Source organism: Phaseolus vulgaris, chromosome 8 (assembly GCF_000499845.2).
Source record: "Phaseolus vulgaris cultivar G19833 chromosome 8, P. vulgaris v2.0, whole genome shotgun sequence".
In the NCBI taxonomy this organism is placed as follows: domain Eukaryota; kingdom Viridiplantae; phylum Streptophyta; class Magnoliopsida; order Fabales; family Fabaceae; genus Phaseolus; species Phaseolus vulgaris.
Genome location: NC_023752.2, coordinates 3,261,775 through 3,286,655, shown reverse-complemented (window position 1 = coordinate 3,286,655; position 24,881 = coordinate 3,261,775). Strand labels below are relative to the sequence as shown.

At 31.6% G+C, this 24,881-nt stretch overlaps 3 protein-coding genes across 19 annotated transcripts; 2 read left to right on the top strand and 1 right to left on the bottom strand.

Moving 5' to 3' along the window:
* Nucleotides 1-708: 708 nt before the first annotated feature.
* On the bottom strand, nt 709-6,919 carry LOC137826691 (protein ENHANCED DISEASE RESISTANCE 2). Of its 15 annotated transcripts, none has more exons than XM_068632779.1 (11): nt 6,437-6,708; nt 4,560-4,771; nt 4,427-4,466; nt 4,265-4,348; nt 3,545-3,976; nt 3,143-3,278; nt 2,781-2,943; nt 2,500-2,628; nt 1,749-1,943; nt 1,373-1,495; nt 709-1,164 (listed from the first exon to the last, which is right to left on the bottom strand). In XM_068632779.1, exons 2-11 carry the CDS (start codon nt 4,728-4,730, stop codon nt 1,048-1,050), a joined length of 1,590 nt encoding a protein of 529 aa, XP_068488880.1. In that variant the 5' UTR covers nt 4,731-4,771; nt 6,437-6,708; the 3' UTR covers nt 709-1,047. The 15 variants fall into 15 exon arrangements, with proteins under 15 accessions (XP_068488880.1, XP_068488879.1, XP_068488881.1 ...); XM_068632778.1 differs by having other exon boundaries at nt 4,560-4,767; nt 6,437-6,702; XM_068632780.1 differs by having other exon boundaries at nt 4,265-4,345; nt 4,560-4,767; nt 6,437-6,702.
* Nucleotides 6,920-12,236: 5,317 nt separating this feature from the next.
* On the top strand, nt 12,237-16,676 carry LOC137826367 (SNF1-related protein kinase catalytic subunit alpha KIN10-like). Of its 2 annotated transcripts, none has more exons than XM_068632308.1 (6): nt 12,237-12,367; nt 12,636-12,855; nt 15,101-15,282; nt 15,412-15,594; nt 16,088-16,219; nt 16,380-16,676. In XM_068632308.1, the coding sequence occupies exons 2-6, from the start codon at nt 12,645-12,647 to the stop codon at nt 16,515-16,517; spliced, it is 846 nt and encodes a 281-aa protein (XP_068488409.1). In that variant the 5' UTR covers nt 12,237-12,367; nt 12,636-12,644; the 3' UTR covers nt 16,518-16,676. The 2 variants fall into 2 exon arrangements, with proteins under 2 accessions (XP_068488409.1, XP_068488410.1); XM_068632309.1 differs by having other exon boundaries at nt 12,316-12,456.
* A 746-nt stretch (nt 16,677-17,422) lies between these two features.
* LOC137826660 (SNF1-related protein kinase catalytic subunit alpha KIN10-like) lies at nt 17,423-24,619 on the top strand. 2 transcript variants are annotated; one of them, XM_068632729.1, is made up of 11 exons: nt 17,423-17,881; nt 20,226-20,417; nt 20,717-20,901; nt 20,984-21,166; nt 21,302-21,433; nt 21,741-21,926; nt 22,204-22,293; nt 22,400-22,483; nt 23,148-23,288; nt 23,563-23,805; nt 24,151-24,619. In XM_068632729.1, exons 2-11 carry the CDS (start codon nt 20,228-20,230, stop codon nt 24,262-24,264), a joined length of 1,548 nt encoding a protein of 515 aa, XP_068488830.1. In that variant the 5' UTR covers nt 17,423-17,881; nt 20,226-20,227; the 3' UTR covers nt 24,265-24,619. The 2 variants fall into 2 exon arrangements, with proteins under 2 accessions (XP_068488830.1, XP_068488829.1); XM_068632728.1 differs by having other exon boundaries at nt 17,650-17,881; nt 20,221-20,417.
* The last annotated feature ends 262 nt before the right edge of the window (nt 24,620-24,881 follow it).

Genomic DNA, 24,881 nt, shown 5'->3' with positions numbered 1-24,881 from the left:
TTATCAGTATTCTGTTATCAGAGTGGATTTAAGACCGGAATAATCTGAAATACAAATCTTCATTGGGACGTCACAGTGGGAAGAATCAAGTGACATAAAGTCAAACTACATATTTATTAATAACCGTTAAAATAAAATATTTGTTTTTAGTGATCACTCAAAATAATTTAATTAATAAAATAAATAATTTTAATCTGTGTGCTGTCAGAATTTGGTTGTGCTATCCAAAATCCTAGTTGATGGCTTACAATTGTTCTTAGTGTCTAAATTTGGAGGAATTCTGCTAAAAAGTTTTGATCCTAAAATACAAGTTTTCACTTTAGAATGGCAAGGCTATTAGAACTGACACGTTGCGTGATTGCTTTATAATACTATGCAAAAACGATTCTATTTTACTAGGTGTAAACACTATATAATTTGATGTTATAAGAGTATCCAAATGTACCTTATTATGTGCATTGCTGTCAACTCAGTGAAACTGAAAGAAGAACAGTGTTTGAGAAAAGAGATTAAACTATTACTAATATTCTGTTCACACCTATTGTTAGACTGCATGTATCTAACATTTTCAATTTCTTTTTGTCAAATCACTGTTATATTTATTTCCGTATACATTTTATTTTAAATCTATGTCAACACAAAAACCAATGGTAGAGCTCTGTTCACCATCCTCGTACTATAGATATTGTAGAATATAGGAGGAGAATATTGCTGAACTAACTCATGCACCCACATGGGAGAAACATCTATTGACAACATTTGTTGTTTCAATAATGCAAAATGTGTTTCACTTGTTTACAGGGTTACATTACAATGGTTAATGAAGAAACACTTCTACCTTTAACTCATTTGGCAAAACATGTTAATCATGCTCTAAATTTCTTTTCCTTGAATGTACATATGAACAGAAAACATAACTGCAGGAGTTGCATATCCAACTTAAACACTCCCACTTTTCCTAGACCGAGGAATTATACAAAGTAACTAATACATACATATGTTTATTTATACTGTTGAATGCTATTCCCTCCAATCAACTGAAAACCCTTAGCATTCACCATCAAGAGTCATTAGCATGGGTATTTGACCATTGTCATTAAGATCAATCTTGTTCAATCTCAGGCAGCACAATACTTTCTCTGGAAGTTCTTCTTGTTTCTGTGCCTGTATTACAAATTTATAGATTGTCAATCTTAGTAGAAAGCTAACAATACTGGAAAAAGGGTTGCAAGAGTCATATTCAAATTCATTTAAGACTTGATCTTCATGCATTTTGTGTTATTAAATGCCTGATTTGGTTATTGAAATTATTCTGCTGAGAATGGATGAGAAACAACATATATGGTAAGCATAGGAAAACATGATACAATACCTGAATGGTTAAGCCTAAATCAAGAATGCCCTCTTTCAAACGATCCCGAAATGCATCGAGTCCTTTCCTTGATATGTAGCTAAATCGATGAATGTCCAGATCAATCTCAAAGTAATTAGAACCCTGTTAGGAGTGGAATAAACATAATTCAATTCCATGTAAGGTGCAACAACAAATGTTTGGATAACCTATAGAGGATAAATGTTGCAATACAAAGAGAAAAAAATTGAGTAAAGGGTACTCAAACAGCCTAAGTCATGACAAAAAAAGAACAAAAACTTTGGAAAAAGGAATCACATTAGTTAAAGTTATATGTTTTGATATATTGTTTTGTATAATATGGTAGAAATATGATTATTTTTAAACTTCTATGTACCTTGTAAAAGTTGTGCTGTGGGCGTGAGAGTACAGGTTTTCCATTATAAGCATTTACTAGTTTCATTTCAGCAGCACTCACGTTCATATCCTCTGGATTGACGAGTCCTACCATGATCTTTAGCCTTTCTCTAAAAGCAACAGTAGATTCTTTTGCAAATCCTTTGACCTTTTCTGTTTCATCCTCAACTAATTTCTGTAGCATAAACAAGAAACATGAACCATGTTAATAATATTGATTGTTACGTATTAAAATATAATATGTTGTGTCTGACTCAGTTTAAATATGTTACCCTAAATGAACAGAGAGAGAAAAAATATTCTAACAGCACTTCCTAACAGAGCCATGAAGAACTGCTGGCACAAAGTATGTGCAGCAATTAGCATGAATGCTTCAAACTGGGTTAAAAATGGAACAACTGCAGAGAAGCCTTAAAAAAACTGGTGTAATCGCATCACAATGACTCAAGCAGTTCAATGTTGACCTATAGGAGTTAAAATAAACACTCAAATTCTAGAATCTACATTCTCCAAGACTTTCTTATTTGATCAATTAAATGACTTAAATATAGAGATCTTAGAACAATAACCTACAATGTGAACACAATATTGTAAATCCAACTGCGACTAAAGACGTGAAATGGAGAACACTAAACTATTTACTTAATATAGACTAAGGTAACTTGGTGACATAAGTTGACTAAAATGAAAATAGTTTACAATGGGATAATAGCAATGGACAATATATTTACCATAATGCTTTCCTGAAACTGGGAAGAAATTTGTTCATCAAGAGTCTCAGAAACTTTGAAATACAGTACAAGACTCATCCCTTCTCCATCACTATCACCAAGGAACATTGCAGCTGGATATATGGGCAGCTGCCACAAAGCACATAAATAATATGATGTATGTGAAACCAATCAACAGTACACAGTCTAATAATTTGACAATGAATTAATGATACATATGCCAACACTAGTACTGAATTTTTTTAATGAATGTTGTTGAATTAAATACCAAAAAGCTATACCTGGATATTCACAATAAGAAGTTGGGGAATTTTTCCATCGGTCTTCACATTGGGAAGCTCTAGATGTCTAGCAATATGATGTATTTTTCTTCGACAGAAAAATAGATCAACACCAATGGGAGTGTAAGGACTGTGATTCGGTGCAGGGCACTTGCGCTTATCCCTACAAAGAGAATGGTTAGACAATTATATTTTCATATAACTTATTAAGAAATCTATTTCAAGGTAACTCAACCTTTAAAAAGTTTATAACAGTTTATAAGATGAGAGTTGCATTAATTATATATTATTAAACGTTTTTATCTCTTGTCGATGAGATCTTATATAATGAAAACATCAAGCAAGGAAGGTCAACAGCATACTTGAAATAGTGTTCACTTCGAAGTTGAAATGTTGAGGGTGGAATTTCAGACCAACATCCACGAAATGGCTTTTCTCCATTCTGGCATGGAATTGTATACCCTGCTCTGGGTCGCAACAAATATCTTTTTGAACGACCTTACATACGAATACAATATTAAGGAGCTTAATTAGCATAATAGTATATATTAATGTAGCATACTTACATGCAACAGATTCAAGCAACACGAGGCATTACTTAGAATATTTGAAAAAGTACTCGAGTTAAACACTTACCAGTATTCAACTTTATAGTTGGAAGTTTAAAGTGCAGCCCCAAAGGAACCAATGCAGTGTTAGAAAATGACCATTATTCTGTTAAAATTATTTTCATGCAATGAAAATTTGAGTATTTCATCACTTACTAAGTTCATTTGCATCCTCTACATCACTGGACCTTCGTTTGAAAGAAAGCTTGAAGATCTGTGACAGCCGTTTGCTTTGCCGATTCAATGTTTTGTCATTGAAACTAACAGAGGGTGCCAACCGATGAAGGCCTGATTTCCGTGCACTCTCTGGAGTTTTCTCTTCCAGACCATGTTTATATTCCTTTATACCTTTGAAGCTTCCCTGAGTCTTGCTTAAGCGAGACACTCCACAACCTGGTGTACTGACAAGGCCAAAACTACTTTCATCTCTTCCCTTTAAGTTGTCTTGATTTCCTCCATCAACTTTAAGATAGCTTTTATGATATTCTTCATACTGACATTTGCTTTCTGAAAAACATGATGATCTTCCATACTGGAGCACTTGACCACATGGGATGTTTCCAAGTGGAAAACCATCTGCATATAAATCTGCAACCCAAGAAAGAAACAACAATCTATATGGTGCAGAACAACAACAATAATAATGAATACAAAGACAAATTAATCTATAATCCACACACTAAGGCTAATCTTTATCACAACACTGGTAGGTCATTGGCATAACTACACACTCTAGTCTCAGTGAATATACAATGATATAAAGTGTAAAAATCATCAGTGGCCTAGTGCCCCAACATAATAGCCATTCTTAGAGGCTAGAATTTGTGTGCACATGGTTCAATAATTGTTTATATATGTTAACAGGTAACACATTACCTCCATGAACACTATTGAAGTCTTCATCTGAATCAGATTCCAGAATGCTGAGGGAATCAAAATATGTTTCTTCTTGACTCACTACTGCAAGCAGTGACATAACAAATTCATTACAATTCCAAAAAGATAAAAATTGAAAATAGTAAAGTCAAAAGAATATACAGTTTGCATCATTGTCATATTGACTGAGTTGCCATTGAAGCTGAGTAAGATGGAATACTGAATTAGAAACTTCTGAGCGCCTGCAAGTAGTAGTTGCACCATTTTCAAAGTCCATATGAACAAATTCACTTACAGAATAATCTGTCACACGCCCCCCTGCGCTGCTACTCCTATTCAGGATGATATCATCTGGAATAGGAATAGGAATAGAACTTGAGATCTTTTGACGCCGTCTTGTTATCCGTCTACGGAGATTCCTTGGTGCTTTTATTGCATTAGAAGGTACTGACACGCAACCCCCCATTGTATTTGTTAGGAATACCAGTTTCAAAGCCTCAGCACTGTCTTTCAAAGAATGACAAACCTCAAAAGCTGCCGAATATATGAAAGGAAATTCTATAGAAAGCAATGTTGGAAAACAACATGTGGACAAATAAGATCATCTATATCTATAATCTTTCACGTATATGAAGGCAATTTGGTGTATACATTTTACCCTTAAACTGCACAAAATAACTCATCCTTTTTTTCCCATTTTCTATTCAGCCTCCTCTCTCTTCCTCTTCTTTTAATTTCCCCACTCATGGCTGCCTCAATGACTTCTTCTTTTGTGTCACACCCCAAGAAATGCAGACAAACAGATACTACCCTCTATCTTTCACTAGTACCATATAATTAATACCAACAATGAACGAATGAAGATCAACTAAAATTACAGCTTTCACGAAAACAGTATTGAACAAGGGAACCATTAAAAAAGGTACATAACATTTTGAAATGTAGTGATATTCTAAAACTAATTTTCCCCTGAAAACATTTTAAGTAAGAATTTTCATGAGATAGTATATACGGTAATATCACACAATACATTACAAGCTTTCATCACAAGGAAAGAAATGAAGGTTGCTTTTTTACCTTGGGCTAGGTGTGGAGGAAATGAAGGAAAAGATGGAATTCAACACTTTGAAAAAGGAAGGTTGATAAATGAAGATAGCCACAACCAAAACAAACTTATAGTACATATACAGTCATGGATGCAGAGAGGTTTTCCTTTTGAGGATGTTTCAAGGAAGCTACTGTCTCCTTAAAGGGAGAGCAAAATACACATACATAGATATATGGAAAAGGCTGAAGAAAAGCAAAAAGATCTTCATGTGAGACCTCAGACAAACAAAAAGCATGCAAAGAATGGTAAAGAGAAATGACATAATAACAACCTTCAAAAGAGTTATAATTATTTTTGTGTACAATGCATCTATACAGAAAAAAATAATAATATGATATGGTATAGATTTAAAAAATAAACGTTTATTGTTGTACACATAAAAGGTTGTTCGTATAACGTGAAATATTATGTGAAAAGAAAAAAGGTATGATAAAAAAGTGGAACACAAGATAATGGCTCAGGCAAAAGAACACGCAGATTTCACAAACAACAAAGAAGAAGACAACAACGCATGGAAATCTAAAGCATACTGAAATTCCTTCCTTCAAATGTTATCTGATTAAAAAATACACACACCAAAAGATTTCTGGAATTCCTTTTTTAATCACTTGTGAAGGAAGAAATATAAAAAAAAGAGAGTCTATAAAGCCAAAAGAAATGTCATCATGGCTGACGCTCATAGCAGAAAAGTTATATAAACTGTAGCAGACAAGATAAGTGACCGGCCAATTCAACATAAGAAACGAAAAATTTAAAAAAAACAACATGAATGGTGCCAACAAACTTGTAAGTCGACTGACACCGGCCTATGTAAGAATTGGGGTGAGTCGTTGATGTTCTTTTGCTTCGTGTTATATGAATAAAGTATTCATCTTTGCTTATAACTACTCTATGTCAAAAAATCTGGTTAATAATTTTTAGTGACGTATTTCCTTTCTCCATTATGTTTTCCATCAGGCTTGAACTTAAAACTTTGATTAACAGATCTATACCTAATTTTATTCAGACCAACCTAAAAGTTGATGTTGAATATTCATAGTTCGATAATAACAACAAAGAATTACCTGTTCTATGAGAGATATGTTGGGTGGGATATGATCTTCCTCTCCATGCAACAAGGAAAAAAATATGAAGAACTCAAAAGAGAGGGAGAGGGAAGAACATGTGGAGGTGGGTCCGACAAAGGCTATGTCGGATCCAGAACGTTGCAAAAAGACAACACCTTCTATGTGTCTTCCTGTGCAATAATTGCTGTGTTACAAACCACCTAATTATCAATCATTGATAATGTTGAAGAAAGAATTAAAAGCACAGATGAAGGGGTTTGAACAAACTTTAGTGCGGATGATAATAGCTATATATATATATATTCACAAAAGTGGAAGGTTCCGTGAGATGATAATAATAATGAGAAGTGGGAATGGTGTTGATGTTTGTTCGGTCGTGGTATTCCCCTTGAGTTTAGCTCTTCATGCACGAGATTTAGCTGGATATTTATCCAATGAAACATAAACAACAACAAAAGTTCCTATGTTAGCAGCCATGTTGTACTACGCACGATCTCTTCTCATCTTAATTATTCTATTTTCCCTCTCTCAAATTTGGATATTATCCTTTTACTTATTAAGTAAAACTTCGATGTTTTATTTCAGGTGACCACTTTTTCCTTTTAAGATGAAGTTGACCAAATTTAGAAACTGAGACAAACTAAATTAACATGCATAATGTGGACAAAATTGACACTAAGTTAAGTGAAAACTATTTTAATTCACCATAAATTTGATAATCTCAGAAATTAATGTATATTATTCTTTTTCCTGTTATATATATGTTCTCCTAGTTCATTGATTGGATGAGATTTCACAGTTAAGCTTTTAGAGATGAAACAAAGACATTAATTAGAAACTGTCATCATTTTGCATATTGAATCAGGTAACACTACTTGTTTAATTTGAAGCTTTCTGAAAACTTGTGTGTTGCATTATTTTATGGTTCTGCATTACCAATGGCAGCTATACCGAAAAGAATGCATATACCCGTTGAAGATGAAAGCAAAGAACGAGGCAAAGGCACAGGAGATAATAAATTAGTGCATAGAATAGGGTAGCTTTGTTATACTTTCAAGGGCATCATAAATATGTGATGGAAGAAGGATCTGTCTTCACATGCAAGTGCAGTTATGCACGTGCACCACCACGTACGTACATGAAAGAGAATTTATTTGGATCAATGCAACAGCCCTAGCCACCGTGCACACGCTCTCTGCATCACATCACCACTGCACATGTCAACAATTAATAGAGAGAAAAGTAGAAAATTCTCAGGTAACAATTCACCTTGAACACCCTCAATTATTGTACTTGTCGTCTTATTTCTATTCAGAGATTCTCTGTATCTTTTGACTACAGGTAATAACTTCTGTGTGGACTTTTCAATCAGTGCTCCGATACCAATCTTTTGGATGCATTTATTTATTATTTAAGATCCATCAATGATGTTTCTTCCAATAATATCATCATATTCTATTATTCTCCTTATTCTTATTTTATTATAAATAAAAGAAGAAGATGCTCTCAGAGGTTTCATAATAGACAAAACTATGGGAATAAGGCTTGGCTGAAGATTTGAGTAGCATATAGATTATAATAATTCTTGTACGATTATTGTAAAAAATGAAGGGAAAATTTCTAGTTAGTTAACGTTGTATTCCAGTTTATATCATTGAATAATATAGATCACGTCATCCACATACACACTTTTAATTAAGTAATTTTGCTTTTAGTTGTAAGAAAATAGGATAGTATTATAAGAATATGGTATCAGTTATAAGAATATGGTATTAGTTCTGTTCTCACCAAAAACTTGGGTTAGATGCTTGGAGATGATTTTTGAGGTGATTCTTTGTCATTGTAGTTATGAGTTGTAAGGGAATTTTTATCGATGATCAAGTTAATGATGAAGTATAATATGTATTAAATAAAATAATATTTATATTTGTATAAGACTCGTGATTCTCATATAACATTCTTAGATTTTTTTAGAAAATCATAACAACTTTATTAATTGTAATCAATTAACTTTATTAATTGTAATCAATTGCTATAAAAAAATATACTTTTTATATGATGTTTTTTTTTACTAAACATGTGCTCCTTTTACCGTGTAATAAACAGAAAAAATAAAATAATTTAATCTCATTAGCGATCAAATCCGACCAACTTATAACTATTGGATCCGATCTATTCAGCCATAAAATCTGATCACACGATCGGGTCGAACGGTATAAGTTCTAAATTAAGTGAAAGACATAAACAGAAAGGAAAAAAATTAGATGACAATAATGAAAGATAATAAAATGGTAAAATATGGAGAGGTTATATAACGAGGGGAAAAAGAAAAATGGTAAAAGAAAAGATGAAAAAGAAGAAAGAAATGAAAGATTACAAGTATGTTTTATATTTATTGTTATCCTTTTTCATAAGTTTTCCTATTCCAATATCTCTTCATTTTTTACATATATTAAGTGGCTATCATCATTTCCCGTCATTTATACTTTTTAAACATGCAATCCATTATCAAAATATAATAATCACAGTCTCTTACATTTTATCAGCATTAATTACTATAAACTATTTTAAAGAAAATGAATAAGGACCTCGTGGTGAAGGAGATTCTTCGTCTTTTTCATCATTTTGGTAAGATAAGTAATTTCCATTTTTGGTGCAAGTCACTCTAATCATCCTTGTTCATTTAATTTTTAAAACATAGTAATTCCTAATAACGAAATCAAAGAATAAGAATATTAAATTTAATTAAAATATAAAGAAAATGTATATCTAATTAGCAAATTAAAAAAGGAGAAAAAGTAAATTTACAAATTAAAAATTAAAAAAGGTTGATAATCCACTGTAAACCCTTAGATTAAGTAAATCTAGTCACATTTACTAGTTTATACAAAAGTGACTCAACTAAGAAAATGATATATACTGGTTTATACAAGAGTGAGTCAACTAAGAAAATGATATATAAGAAGATGGTAAGAAAAATGGTAATTACTTCATGTATAGGAGATATATACATGTGTATGAAGACTTTCTCTGCATCCACTAATCATGAAATTTTATCATTATCAAATTAAATTTGCATATAATTTGAAGATCATGAACCCTAACTTGCGTCGGCAACGTCAAAAAATCTTCCTTACCAGTGCATTAGTAAGAATATCTGTGAGTTGTAATGTGTGATACATACGAATGACTGATTATCCCGGTTTGTAATTTTCTCGCACAATGTGACAGTCTATCTCAGCGTGTTCATGAAATTTTGGTTTGCTACTATATGCAAGGCCTCTTGATTGTCACAGAAAAGTCGAGCTGACAAGTTACATGACACCATATCGTAACCAAACTATCTCCAAACAAGTATTGACCATAGTGCAGTATTCTGCTTCCGCAAATGATCTTGATGTTTTTTTGACTTTCATGAGATAATAAAAGAACTAAGAAAAATGCAATAGCCAGATACTGATCTTTGAGTTGTCTGGCAACTAGGGATGACAAAGTGGGGCGGGTCGTGCGGGCCGACCCGCGGCCTGTTGGTAAAAAACGTGGGGCGGACGACCTTTTCAACCGCATTAGCCCGCGCGGGCTAGCAGCGGGGCGAGGAGGGCTGACCCGCTAACCCGCAAGAGAAAAAAATTGGCACTTAGTAGCAACAGGGCAACTTAATTAGGTTTATGTTTGAAAAAATGTATGAAAGTTCTTCTAAGGCGACATCCAATGTTATTGAAATGAAAGAATGTCAATAATGTTTAAATAATGTTTTTGAAATTAGGTATTTTTAATGTTTTAGAAGTGGAAGAATAATGATATTTGATATTTATCTTAATGTTTTGATGTTTGACTATGTTTGAAAGGAAAGAAAAAAAATATTTAGGTTTGATAGTAACAAATATATATGTTTAATTTGACAATTTTTTAAGAACAAAATGTAAAAAATATATATTTAATTTTTTTAAAAAAAGAACACGAGTTGGCTCGCAAACTCGCGGGCTAACTCTTATGCGAGACAGGTTGGGAATTCTAGCCCGCAATAACTTTGCGGGCAAAGGGCGGGGCAGGCTAGCCCGCTTTGCCACCCCTACTGGCAACCTCCTCAGTCGCAATAAGTCGTCAATGTTTTCGGATGACAATAATAATCTTGTCCTGATGATCTTTGATGTACTTTAGGACTCTAAGTGTAACATCTAGTTTCCGTGCAGCCGTTATATATTGACTTTGGGAAGCGTGAGATATATCAATTTTCTCGCAATGTGACCTTTAATAACTCTTCATTTATACATTTGTGTAGTATAAATATTAGTCTTTATTTGTGTAGTGTAAATATCATACTGCAATAAATTAAATAGATAATAAGATTGTATTGTGTTAAAGAAAATGATAGCCTTATTGATTTAATTTTAGAATAAATACTAAAATTATTATAAATGGAAATGAGATTTTTATAGGGTTCATTATTTATAACCCTTCACCTCTTTTTGAATATTTTTTTTTTTAATATGTTTCTAGATTACAAATCAGCCTTGCCATATTTATCTCAACCTTTTGATAATTATGTTTTTATCAAACTTAACACTAAAAAAAATATTATATTACTAACAAAAATTTACGGACGAGTTTATGTTTTTTAGTAATTTTTTATTATCAAGTTATTATCAACTGATATTGATTTATATTTAATTTTTATTTTTATTTTGCAAATTTTTGCATAATTGTTATTTGTCCGTAAAAAAATTACCGACAAACAATAATTCAATAATATTTTAGCTTGCAACATCATACATAATATGCATTATAGGTAACTTATTAAAAGTTTGTATGTAACTTTAGTATAATGTTATTGATAATTAAAATCTCCATAGTTAATTAGATACTAATTTATAAATTTTATTAATAATAAAAAATATTTTATACATTAATATTTTGTAATTTTTAAAATAATATATAATTTAATTAATATATCATTTATTTATTTATTATCTTTAAAATTGATTTTTGTGTAATAATTTTTTAGTGTATTGTCAATTATAAAATTTTAGACAGCTAAAAAAACTCATAAATCAATACTTCACATATATACATACATATATATTGATCCAAATTTTATTTCTCACCACATTCTAATTTTTTTCTCAGAGTTGGCTACCTTGTTACTAGTAAAAATTGCAAATCCCTTGCTTTCATGGTTCCATCACCACCCTACATTTCCATTGTTTTATAGGGTTTAAGATCAGCAAGAGTGGAATTTGATCTCCTGAACATCACTTCGTTCTTCTCCTAGTTTTCAATTAGACCTAGTAAAACATGTTTTTAAGCATAAATATAACGGAAGCTAAATTTTGTCTTAATTATATAATGTTACATGTTACTTATAATTTTAATTTTTTTATAAGAAATTTAAAATCATTTTCCTGTATTTTTCTATATTTTATTTTATTTACTTAATTATTAATCAGAAAAAAATATGAGTTATTATTTTAAGTTGAAAAATAAATAAATATAAGAAATGCGAAGCGAGATACGTGAAACTTGTTTTAAACTTTTAAATCATTATATAACCCAAACAATACTTAAATTCTTAAATCTTATGCTAATTAAAATTAAGTCAAACAATTAAGTAAACAATTTCACCTTAATTACACCGTTGGAACTGTTGTTAGTATATTGTAATGTTAGATAAACATTGTAGGAAAGTGTCATGATGTGTTTGGATTGGTTTAAACAATCGTTTACACATTAATTCAAAACCAAAAATAAATTATTAAATAGTTGATAAAAAAAATACGTAACTTTCAAACGAAGATTTGTTTGAACACGTTATTTTTCAATAATTATTTTCAGTCCTAATCCGTATAACTATAACGATAGACCTTAATCTTATCTTCGTCACTTCCGAAGTTCCAAACTCCATTGACTCTACCAACACCCCCATAACTGGTGAGAGTTTCTTTTCCATTTTCAATTCCAAACACAATTCTCTTTCACCTTTCTCTTTTTATGATTGTTATTAGTAACCACCAAACTAGGTACTTTAAGCCATCTTTTTTTATTTTTTTCAGTATAGATTACAAATAAAGCATTTTTTTTCAAATTTTTTTTTTTTTTTTCAGGGGATGTTTAAAGACTTTCTAATTTATGCATGTGAAAATATATTATGTCTAGGTACCTAATTTTTGCTTTGTTTCATCAATATTTGTGCTTCTAGATTTAAAAAATGGATGGTGGAGCAGGAGAAGGTAGTGGTGCAGGAGAAGGTAGTGGTGCAGGCATGTTCTTGTTTTTAACAAATTATAAATTGGGGAAAACAGTTAGCATATCCATGTTGGGCAAGAAGAAAGTTGCAAAACATGTATTGACTGGGCAGAAGGTTATCATCGAGATCTTTAATCGTCGCAAGATAAAGAGCATGGAAATGGAAGAACAAGGTTTATACTGTTTTTCGTCTTAGTTTTTTTTTTTTTTACTTTTCTTTTTTTTCTTGCAATTTTGTTTTATAAATATTTTTATAAAAAAATTATTTAATAACAACTAATTTTAGAGATAAAAAATAAGTATAGTGAATAAATTAGATATTATTTTATAAACTCAAAATTTATTGGTATTTATACTAGTTTGTATCTTATTACAAATTTATAAATAGTTTTTATTTCAGTAACTAACATTGGTTATCAAAATTTTAGTTATTAACTATTTTATATTTTAAATTAGTCTTTAATTTAAAATTAAAAATTAATTTATAAAGTAAAGTAATTAGCAGCTAAAACATTGATACTTATTATTTTGACATATCAGTTAGCTTGACACCTTAAGTAACAACAATCACTGGTACTAATCAGCTCATTAATAACGGTTACAAAGACTATAATGACACTAGTTTGTAAAATGGTATTCAACTTAGTCATTACAATGACTAATTATTTTTGTCTCTACATTAGTTATTGTTAAATGATTTTCTCATAGTATAGTGTATATTGGTGAATAACTATATGTACAATATAACACACTTTAGAATATAAAATAATTGGTAATTAATTAGATATCAAATTAAAAATTAGTTTATAATTTTTTATTAATAATATAAACGGTTTTAGATAGTGATAATTATGTAGTTTATAAAATATAATATAATTTAGTTAATATAGTAACTAATTATTATTTTTTTTTATAAAAAAATTTATTTAATGATTTTCTTGTAGTAAAAATTTGGAAGAAAAAAAGTGCATACTTACTTTATATATCTAAATATATTAAAAGTTGTAGTTTTTATATATGAAAAAAAGTCTAAGTTGATTATGTGGTGCTACTTTAACATTTTAGCTTATATTTGATAATAATGGTATTGATTATAAGATAAGCATTCCACTTTATATTTGATAATATTGGTATTGATTATAAGCTAAGGAGATAGGACTTATTAGTGTTTGTAGCTCAAAATTTTGCTAAATGGTATGACAAACATAATGAATAATATTGTGAAAGGGAGATAGTAGAATTGAATATGTAAATTTTGAAGTGAAAGCTCGTTTATAGATAATAGAATTGAATTAATGTGTAAATTTTGAAAGCTAAAATGTTTAACTATACTCTTTGAATGAATTATTTCTAACAAAATTTTCATTCTCCAATACATTAGTTGGAAATGATTCTTTAGGCTTCCTTATGAATTTGAGTAGTTTTTGCTACAATGTTGAGATTCACATGACTTATCAAGGTTTTTCATTTTTTTTCCATCTTTTAAAAAATTCTACTAACATGACATTCCATGTTTCTTTGCAACTTTACTATGGTTATGATGTTTATGTTATGAGACTCAATTATTGTACTGACCGCACATGATTAAATTTCATAAGCATTGCCCAAATCATTTTCTCGAGGACTTCAATGTCATTCTTATACAACTCTATTTTATTTACTAAATTTGTAATACTTGAAAAATATTGTTCCACTACAACTAGAAATTTTGTACCTTTTATATTCTTTTTTTCATAGATAACAACTTTGATTTGTTGGACATTTTCTACTCCCTTATAAGATGGTACGTCACATGATTCTTTTGGTTTAACATTTGCAATTAAAATTATTGAGTAACTACCCACTAGTAAATTTTCAATAATACTGATTGATTTCTCACTGTGAACCAATATCTAACAAAGCTTCAAATATTGCGAGTACTCACATAGCTATATATCAAAGTCTTCCAATAATTAAAATCTAATTTGCTATATCTACTTTGAGATCAAACCATATAATGTTCTTTTAAAAATATATCAACTCTCTATATTTCTTTTAAAAACAAAATGAAAATTCTCTGGATGCTTCTAACTCATGTTTAGTAAATTTCAATCTTTTTTGTTGCACCTATTTACTTAATAACTAAAACTTAATTATCATAAGCAATTTTTAACCAGGCTTGATTTAATTTTGCGACAGTTAAGATGAATTTCTTGTGAGATGTTACAGAATAAACCTATCTAATATGTTGATCAAACCTTTCTTCTCTTAACAAGTTTAAGCATAGCATGAACTAATTTAAATGTACTTGGGGGAGAATATTACTGATTTTCTTATGATTTTGTTTATAAAACCTGCATGTTTGATATGGTTTAGCTTCTTATTAAGTACACTTACCATATTTTTCCCTTCCTTTCCTTTCTTCAAATTGTGTTGCAGTGAAATTAGAACTTGAAATTTTAAGATTGCTCAAGCATCCTCGCATTATAGAACTTTATGAGGTCATAGAAACTCCAAGTCACATATGTGTTGTTATGGAGTATACTTCTAAAGAGCTTTTTGATTACGTAATAGAAAAGGGTAGGTTAGAAGAAGATGAAGCTCGTAATATTTTTCAACAGGTAAGAGATTCTGAATCTTTATGTCAAACTTCTATGTTAAACTAATTTTAAGTCTTCTTTATTCTTTGAACTTGAGAAATTTGTCCTTAAAATTATTTATTATTCACTATATACATGTTTTGTAAGTAGATAATCTCTGGAGTGGAGTATTGTCACAATAATATGGTGGTTCATAGAGATTTGAGACCTGAAAACATACATTTGGACTTCAATGGTGATGTCAAGATAACTGGATTTGGCTGGAGCAACATCATGAATGGTGGTCACTTTCTTAAGACAAGTTGTGGAAGCCCTAACTATGTAGCTCCTGAGGTTTGAAATCTTGTGATCTAAATCATATTGTTAATAAGACTTGTAAATTAAGTAAGAAGTAAGATAGTCGTGTGGATTAAGAGGTTGGTCTTCTATTCCTTTTGCTCGGCCAGATAGGTGTGTGAGTGTCCTGTTTTTTGCTTTTGCTTTAGCCTTTCTTGTTTGAGAGGCACAATTCTTCTTTGATGTGTAGTTGTTTAACCTTTTTGTTTTGCATGACGCTATTTTGTGATGTAAAAGATTTTTGTGTTTTGCTTTAACAGATTTGCTTTTACCAAATGATACTTAGAAATATAGTTTAAATTCCTTTACGCATAAGGGTTGAAACATCCATTTTTATATTTATATTTATTTATTGTTTGTTGATTAAAAAAAAAAAAAAAGTAAGAAGTAAGATAAATTTAGTAAATAATAGAAAATGTGTAGTTTAAAAATGGGATGCTGGTAACATATATACGTTATTTATTGGTTACTTTTTGTTGCTTTTTTAAAGGTTATATGTGGAAAATTAGATTCTGGACCTGAAGTTGATGTATGGAGTTGTGGTGTAGTTCTATATTTTATTCTTTGTGGAGCTCTACCTTTTGACGATGAAACCATTCCAAATCTCTTCGACAAAATAAAGGTATTTTTATTCTAATTTTATGGCATGAGTTATTGATTGATATAACCTTTCAAATATGAAAAAAAAACTTATTTGCTGAGTTAATATTTTATGAAAAAAAACATTATTCTTTGAATGATTATAGATTAAAGAAGATTTAATTGCCTTTTTTTTTCTACAGGGAGGGGTTTTCAGTCTTCCATGTTACCTATCTGCTGAAGCTAGAGATTTGATAGCAAAGATGCTTAATGTGGAACCTATGAAAAGGATGACAATATCTGAGATCCAAGAACACCCATGGTTGCAAGTTCATCTTTAACCTAATTAACACAAGATACAATGTAATAATGAGCCAAGCCAAATTGTAGCCCTTCTCTACAAATGGTAGATTATGTTATAGTAAATAGTCTTAACTTAAAGTAAGATCTTTTATACAAATAAATCATAATACCATATTTGAATTGGATGTGGACAAAAATCATGCATTTATTTATTGTTATTATTAACATTAAAGAACAAAAAGTTATACACCATTATTAATTACAACTGTACATACCCTCTTTGTCCTATGTTTAAAGTTTTTAGACGAATTAAAAAATGTAATTATAATATTCTAGATTTCATATAAAATACTATATGTTATTATTTTTATTGACTACATTTTTTTTTATTTTTTTATTTCAATAAATAGTTCCTACCGACCTTATCCTAAAAAATTTGAGTATTTATGGTTTTCCAATACTCAAAGAAAAACAATAAAACATAAGGAAAACAATAGTTTAACAACAACGATTTCACAACAATAGTTTCACAACAATTTATTGACTACATTTTCTTTTATTTTCTTATTCCACAATAAATAGTTCCTACCGACCTTATCCTAAAAAAATTGAGTATTTATGGTTTTTCAATACTCAAAGAAAAACAATAAAACATAAGGAAAACAATAGTTTCACAACAATAGTTTGACAACTTTAGAGTTGTATACAACTCTTGATGTGATGTGATGCGTTTAGAAATAATAAAACTTAAGTTTGAAATTAAATAATACAAAAAAATATTAAAATAATAGTATTAGAAATTGTAATGTAGTTGTATAAAAAACATGGATTATCAATGTATCATTATCCAAAACATAAAGAACTTGCTATAACATCATTATTTGAATAGGAACAATCTTGTGTAAGTGCCTATTTTTGGAGCTTCCAAATACTTTTGTAGTGTATCACAAAACACTAATACAAAAATACAATTTTAATCACTAAAACTTTTCATGTTTATATATGTCCAAGTACTTATATCTTGAATCAATTTATAGCAACACTTTGATAAGATGTAACTTTAATTGGGAAAGATTCTCTTGTAGGAAAAAAAATCAAGGAAGAGGTAATATTGTAATTATGATGCTCACTTATTTCTTAGTTAGCATGGGTAATATGGTAATAACGCATTAAAAATAGATGGTTTAGAATTAGAATCCAACGATTAGCCAAAGCATCTGAGATTGAAACGCACCGTCTTTTGTCGCGTAATAGCATCGCTGACGCAGAAGCAAACATCGAAGGAGAACGCGATGCTTTGTTCCTCTTTTGTTCTTCCTCTTTCTAAATTTCAACTTTAGGGTTCTTTTAATCTCAACGTTCCTCCTCAATCTCAAGCTCCGTTCACTCCAACAACACTCCGGTGAGCCTTCTCCCTTCTCAATCCTCAAACAATTCTCTCTCTCTCTTGCTCTATCCGTTAATTTCGCTTCTCTTTTTGTGCTAAGATTATTCTTCTCTTTACTTTTGGGAACATAAGCAAGCGCTTTCGATCGGAAGTTTGTCAATTTCCAGATTTGAGATTCTGGATTGCGTTGCGTGTGGATAACAAATGGCTACCATTGCTTAGATTTTTCTTCCTGTTGAATTGTTCTAGGATTATTATTATTATTATTTTTATTTAAATTTTGGTTTTAATTTTATGTTGCTTGCCTTATTTTTTTTTATATTTGCATGGATTTGTATATTATTGTTTTCTTTATGTTGTATTATTATTATTGTTGTACGTCTATCAATTTTTACCTTCTATTTTCTGTGATTACTATTACTATTATGATATGTACATCCATTACTTTTGGTGCAGTAGATGCCTTGTATACTTCCAATAAAGTGGAACATTAGCTGGTAATGGTAGATGTCAATGTTTTGAAAAAAATCTTTTGTTCTTAAGCTTGTAGTAGCTTATTCATGGTTGCAAAGATTGAAAAACAGTCTAGTCAAAGGTTCACCTAAGATAAGGCAGCAGAATGGATCAATGAGGCACAAAGGGTGCCTTTTATGCTGTGTCTCTGATGCTAGTTTGGGTAATTGTAGAATACCGTAGGAGGCCGCTGATACAAGTTGCTAACTTAAAGAAATACTTAAGCAGGATAAAATAGTATGAATGTATAAAATAATTCCTCAGTTTCAAAATAATTGTCAGTTCAGAAGTTTAGTTTGTCTCAAATTGTTTAGCGTTATTTTTTGTTACTCTGGATTTTATTACTATCTCTTTGTATCTCCAATAAGTGGAACGAGAGTTTTATTAAAGCAAATGTTAGTTTAGAGAAATTTAGGTATATTCCCTAAATTAAGGATATTTAGTGACGCTATTACTTGTGTAGTACGATCCCCATGAAGTACTATCTTGATTGCCTATTTAAATCATTCATAATGATGTTCAATATATATATATATATATATTCCGTGTTGTCGTGTCTTACATTTTTCGAGATTTTAAGTGTCGCAGTTTCCATGTCTATGTTTGTGCTTCATAGTACGATCTACAATACAATAATGATACGATATGATTCAACACCTTGGCTATATTAATTGTGTTGATTTTTTGTTCTTGAAATGTTGATGAATCATACGAATCCTACATGAATCACATTTCACACATGTCCCTATTGTGTAAAACCTTTGATGCCAATTATTTGAAATGGTGGAGTGACTAGTTGTCCATCTTTGGACTACCAATGAAAGTATTTGACAGGTTTTAGAAATTATTGGGCAGCTCATTCTTTTCCTATATAAGAATAAAATTGATTTTATAATTAATGGTTATTAATACTGCACAACAGTGCTTTCGTTGCCTTCTTAAATATTGCAGCTATTGTGCTGCTTTTGTGGCAGAAACAGTGTGGATTGTGAGGGCTTGTGTTTTGACTATTGGTTATTAGTATGTCCTCAAGTTCTGATACTTTTTTGGGCATTTATGTGTGGATATAAGGGATTCACCTCTCCTCGTGGATGAGGCTTTTGTTGTTGTTTTTTTGTTTATATATACATGAAAGATAAATTTTTTAACATTGTATTTATAATCTTCAAAATATCAGTCATCCTGCTTTCTGCTATCCTGCCACAGCAGTTTTGGGGATAGTTGCTCCATGCTGCTATATGGGATCAGTAACTATGTTATAAAAGAAAGCTGTCAAATCTTTTCATATAATAATAAGATTAATCAGGATCTTATATTCTGATTGCAACAATTATTGAAGTTGTTCTCAATTACTATGATCCGGATCCTTTTTTGCCAAGCCATGTTGCTTTCATGTGAAGTATATCAGTCTTGGTGTACCCAATTGCTGGTATTTTAGTTAATAGTACTTAAAAGTTTTAATTGCTGAGACTTTATATTGCGGAGTTGTTGATTTTTCTTCAGTCTCCTAGTTGATTTTATTCAGTCTCCTAGTGTAGCTTGCACAATGGGAGTTATCCCTGTTTATTCTCTGAATCCTTCCTTCATTTTAAAGTTTGGTTTGGATTGGATTATCAATCCTTGTCCTCAAAGAAAAGTGCAGTTGGGGTGACAATTGGATTTGTACTGGTGCTGTAAACCCTTGTGATTGCTCATGGATGATTTTTCTTATTCCTCCATTCATTCTAGTATTCTTCTTTTGATGTCTTTCATCTGAAGTAGATTTCAATATACTTTGCATTTTATGCTTGGATATACTTTTACAGGCCTGATTTTTGTGTTGTTTTCAAATTTACCTCTAGATTAGAAATGGACGGACCAGCTGGCCGAGGTGGTGCTGGCCTGGACATGTTTCTACCAAATTATAAATTGGGAAAAACTCTTGGGATTGGATCTTTTGGCAAGGTGAAAATTGCAGAACATGTATTGACTGGTCATAAGGTTGCAATCAAGATCCTTAATCGGCGCAAGATAAAGAGCATGGAAATGGAAGAAAAAGGTTTGTGTTATTTCTTATCAATAAATTTCAATAATCATCTAATTGTGGTTTTGGTATTAGATTTCCAATATTTGCAGCATTTTGCTTTGTTTTGTGAATATTGATCTGTAAGGTTCAAGAACTTTTGTATTTTCTAACCCTGTTATCCTTATATTCTAGTGGTGTGGAGTTTGAGGACAAATATTACTGTTTTCCTGATATAGAGTATACGAAATTTATGTTTTCTCCTTCTCAATCAATTATTAATTAAATATACTTATCATTTCTTTTCCCCCTTTATTTTTCAAAAACTGTTGCAGTGAGAAGAGAAATCAAAATCTTAAGATTATTCATGCATCCTCACATTATACGACTTTATGAAGTCATAGAAACTCCATCTGACATATATGTTGTTATGGAGTATGTGAAATCTGGAGAGCTCTTTGATTACATAGTAGAGAAGGGTAGGTTGCAGGAAGATGAAGCCCGTAATTTTTTTCAACAGGTAGGATTGTTTACTATTTTGTTTAGCTGAGAAGAAAACTTTGTCACGCATTATTCAAGCTAATTTCTGATTTTGGAAGCAGATAATCTCTGGTGTGGAGTACTGTCACAGAAATATGGTGGTTCATAGAGATTTGAAGCCTGAGAATTTACTTTTGGACTCCAAATGTAATGTCAAGATTGCTGATTTTGGCTTGAGCAACATCATGCGTGATGGTCACTTTCTCAAAACCAGTTGTGGAAGCCCTAATTATGCAGCTCCCGAGGTTTGAAATTCTTTGGTTTGTAATGAAATACACAATGGTGACTATTGTTTTATTATTGTCGAGGACATGTGTCTGTGTGTTTATATTGTCTCTTGTGATTTGTATTTCTTGGCTATACTTTGTGATTTTTCACAGGTTATCTCCGGGAAATTGTATGCTGGACCTGAAGTGGATGTCTGGAGCTGTGGTGTAATTTTATATGCTCTTCTTTGTGGTACTCTTCCCTTTGATGATGAAAACATTCCCAATCTCTTCAAGAAGATAAAGGTATTATTGATGTTAATTTTATTATTTAATTAATATTACATAAATAGGTGTTTCCTGCTTCTTTATATTTTGAGTGTCAAAACTGCTCAGGCCTTGGATATGTGGCTAATTTTCCACGCGTTCAGTTCCTGCTTTTTATGTTTATTTCTGCTTTGTGCATTTTCTTTTTCCTTTGCCCATTTTTTAATCATTTTAATCTTCTGAAACTTTGCAAATGCACAGGTTGCAGTTTTGAGTTCTTTATATTAATGCCATAGGATTGTTTAAATTAAACATCGGTTGATTCATATTAATATAATTCATGTAGGGTGGGATATACACCCTTCCCAGTCATCTATCACCTGGTGCTAGGGATTTGATACCAGGGATGCTTGTGGTTGATCCTATGAGGAGAATGACCATACCTGAGATCCGTCAACACCCATGGTTCCAAGCTCGTCTTCCACGTTATTTAGCTGTGCCCCCACCAGATACATTGCAACAGGCCAAAAAGGTTTATTTTTATATCTTTATTTTTCATTCTCTTTTCCCCTCCATTTTCCCTCTTCTGTATATTATCAATGGTTCAAGAGAAATATAGTTGAAAACACTATTTTGAAAAGCCTGGTTGCAAACCTTGATTGACTTCACAAGTCTTAAGGGTTCTGGTATCTTTTCAGCTACTTTCTGTTTTCAAACTTTTGCACTTCACATTCATACACATTGGAAATTCTTATGTATATATTACTTGATATATTATAATCAGTTCAAATGATATCATGATTTGGTAGATTGATGAGGAGATCCTTCAGGAAGTGGTGAAGATGGGATTTGACAGGAATCAATTGGTTGAATCTCTTCGGAACAGGATACAAAATGAGGTTTGTGCCAATGGCTTTCTCCTTCTACATCTGCCAGATTATCTCTTCCATGCTTTCTCCTTCTACATCTGCCGGATTATCTCTTACTACCATTCATATATTTCAGGGTACTGTAGCATACTATTTGTTATTGGACAATCGATTCCGTGTTTCCAGTGGTTATCTTGGGGCTGAGTTTCAGGAGTCCATGGTGGGTTTCTTTAAGCGCTCCACCTCCTTCTATTTTAATATTTCCTTAGTAGTCTGTCTCTATTTTCTAATTAAGTCATTTAGCTCCGCTAATGATTCAGAAATAAGACATTTTTCTGATATTTGTGTATATTGTATGCCTATGCAAACTGGGCTGTATAAATGCTTGTGATATGAATGAGTATATGTTTGGCACCTCTGTGTTATGTTGGTGCAAGCGAGGATTATGGGAAGGGACAGCGGAAATTTGGGTAATGGATACTCCAACTGAAGGTCGCTGAAATGTGAGAAAAGGGGTGGAGGGATAGAGCTTTGTAAGAACTTTTTAACAAAGTGGGAAAGGGGGAGGGAAGAGTAGGGGAAGGGGAGGGGCAGGGTCAACTTGGGGTGGGAAACTAGCTCCTCAATGAGCTACTGGGGTCCTGGGTTTGGTTCCTGTAATATGAGTTTCATCACACTAATCTCAGTATTTTCTGTAATTTAAGTGAGGTTTCTATCATTTAACCATGACATTAAATACGCCTTTCTAGCCTGAATTTGGTTATTTGTGGATTTATAACAATGGAACCGTAGGTTACTTGATATTATATTTCTTCAGTTGTTTTCTTTTAAAACTGAATCCTATGCAAAACTCATTAATTTTTGGTTTATATTGTGATTGCTAGGATTCCAGTTTTAACCAAATGCACTCCAGTGAAGTTGCTTCTTCAGTTGTTGGACAACGCTTTCCAGGCTATATGGATTATCCAGGAGTAGGATCGAGGCCACAGTTCCCTGTTGAAAGGAAATGGGCCCTTGGTCTTCAGGTACGACAGTATCACTCATGCTGATGTTGCTGTTTGAGAGGAATTTGTTGGATGTCACTGTTTAATTTGTTATGTGTTGTATCCGGGCTATTGAATTTTATACAATTTATTTCCTCTCTGGATATGTGTACGCAAGATATTGAAGTTGTGAATAACTAACAAGTGTTTATAATTTATATCTAACGGCTGTCTGATTTTTTGTAGTAGTTATCATCTTAAAAAGTGTCGTTTGATGTCGTGTTGGTAGTTACTTTTGTTCATTATCTTGTGACAGTCTCGAGCCCATCCTAGAGAAATAATGACAGAGGTCCTTAAAGCTTTGCAAGAGTTAAATGTTTGTTGGAAGAAAATAGGACACTACAACATGAAGTGCAGGTGGGTTGCTGCCATTCCCGGTCATCACGAAGGAATGGTTAACAATAATGTGCATAGTAACCATTACTTTGCAGATGATTCCAACATTATTGAGAACGAAGCTGTTTCTACTACTTCAAACGTGGTCAAATTTGAAGTGCAGGTAATTTACCTTTAGAACCATAATGTTTTACATCATGTGATATAAAAAAAAAGAAAATTTCTATTATGGCATTAATAGTAACGGTTTTGCTCTGATGGTCGGATTAGTCTCACTTGCTAAATTAAAGCCACAGCTGAATCGCAAAAATAGAAAAACTGTAGCTAAAGAGTCTTACTATTTTCCTTTCCTCACGCTATGTTTAAATCATTGCTGTTTTTTGGCAGTGTTATATCCATCCATTGGGGGACGGAGATTGTCTTCTTAATAAACTAATTCTTCTGTTGTTATTGGGTTTCTGTATTTATTTTTCAGAATATTCTCTAATTCTCACATTCACTTTCTCAGCTTTACAAAACTCGGGAAGAAAAGTATCTGCTTGATCTTCAAAGGGTGCAGGGCCCACAGTTTCTTTTCTTGGATCTGTGTGCTGCTTTCCTTGCACAGCTTCGTGTCCTCTAGAGCAAAGAGCTTAGGATCACAAGAGACTTGAATATGCCTTGTGTTTTATGTGAATAAGCTTTCATTGTACATACAAGTATATTTTCTGTCCGAGCGAATCCTCCGGTACCCGTTTTTCTTTGGGTAAACATTATAATGAGCCAATCCTAAATATGGGATTTGCTTCATTAACAATGGTGTTCAACTAGTTGTTCCTATCTCTTGGTCATTTAAAAAAATTAGTCCCAACTGACAGTGATATGTATGATTTTCAACCAAGTGCTGTAAATGACTGTTCCTATTTGGAAGGATGCCTAGGCTGCCTCTAACTTTTGCAGATTATCTCTTGTTATCCTATAAATCTAATTTCACATAACTCATGTATGAATACTGTGACGATTGTGTTCATCTGTCGCGCCATTGCAGACTGCATACTAAGAATTTCAATTTTCCAGGATCACTTTGCGCTAGCATTTTAAAGGACTTTACTACTTGCACGCTAGCATTTTGAAGGACTTTAGTACTTGCACCCATGCGGAAAGCTTTACATTGTCTATGGGGTCCGAGATATTATGGATTTACTGATTCATAATATTTAGATTTTATAATTTAGAATAATATTGTAGATCATTAGATCT

What these genes read in the sequence shown, in the direction of transcription:
- LOC137826691 (XM_068632766.1), bottom strand. Translation starts at nt 5,448, where the DNA reads ATGTACTATAAGTTTGTTTTGGTTGTGGCTATCTTCATTTATCAACCT. An exon ending in AGAGGATGCAAATGAACTTA is followed by an intron (nt 3,279 to 3,544) that starts GTAAGTGATGAA and finishes TTCGTATGTAAG; the next exon opens with GTCGTTCAAAAAGATATTTG. An exon ending in CGAAGTGAACACTATTTCAA is followed by an intron (nt 2,944 to 3,142) that starts GTATGCTGTTGA and finishes TTCTCTTTGTAG; the next exon opens with GGATAAGCGCAAGTGCCCTG.
- LOC137826660 (XM_068632729.1), top strand. Translation starts at nt 20,228, where the DNA reads ATGGACGGACCAGCTGGCCGAGGTGGTGCTGGCCTGGACATGTTTCTA. An exon ending in CATGGAAATGGAAGAAAAAG is followed by an intron (nt 20,418 to 20,716) that starts GTTTGTGTTATT and finishes AAACTGTTGCAG; the next exon opens with TGAGAAGAGAAATCAAAATC. An exon ending in AATGGGCCCTTGGTCTTCAG is followed by an intron (nt 23,289 to 23,562) that starts GTACGACAGTAT and finishes ATCTTGTGACAG; the next exon opens with TCTCGAGCCCATCCTAGAGA.
- LOC137826367 (XM_068632308.1), top strand. Translation starts at nt 12,645, where the DNA reads ATGGATGGTGGAGCAGGAGAAGGTAGTGGTGCAGGAGAAGGTAGTGGT. An exon ending in CTAACTATGTAGCTCCTGAG is followed by an intron (nt 15,595 to 16,087) that starts GTTTGAAATCTT and finishes GCTTTTTTAAAG; the next exon opens with GTTATATGTGGAAAATTAGA. An exon ending in ATCTCTTCGACAAAATAAAG is followed by an intron (nt 16,220 to 16,379) that starts GTATTTTTATTC and finishes TTTTTTCTACAG; the next exon opens with GGAGGGGTTTTCAGTCTTCC.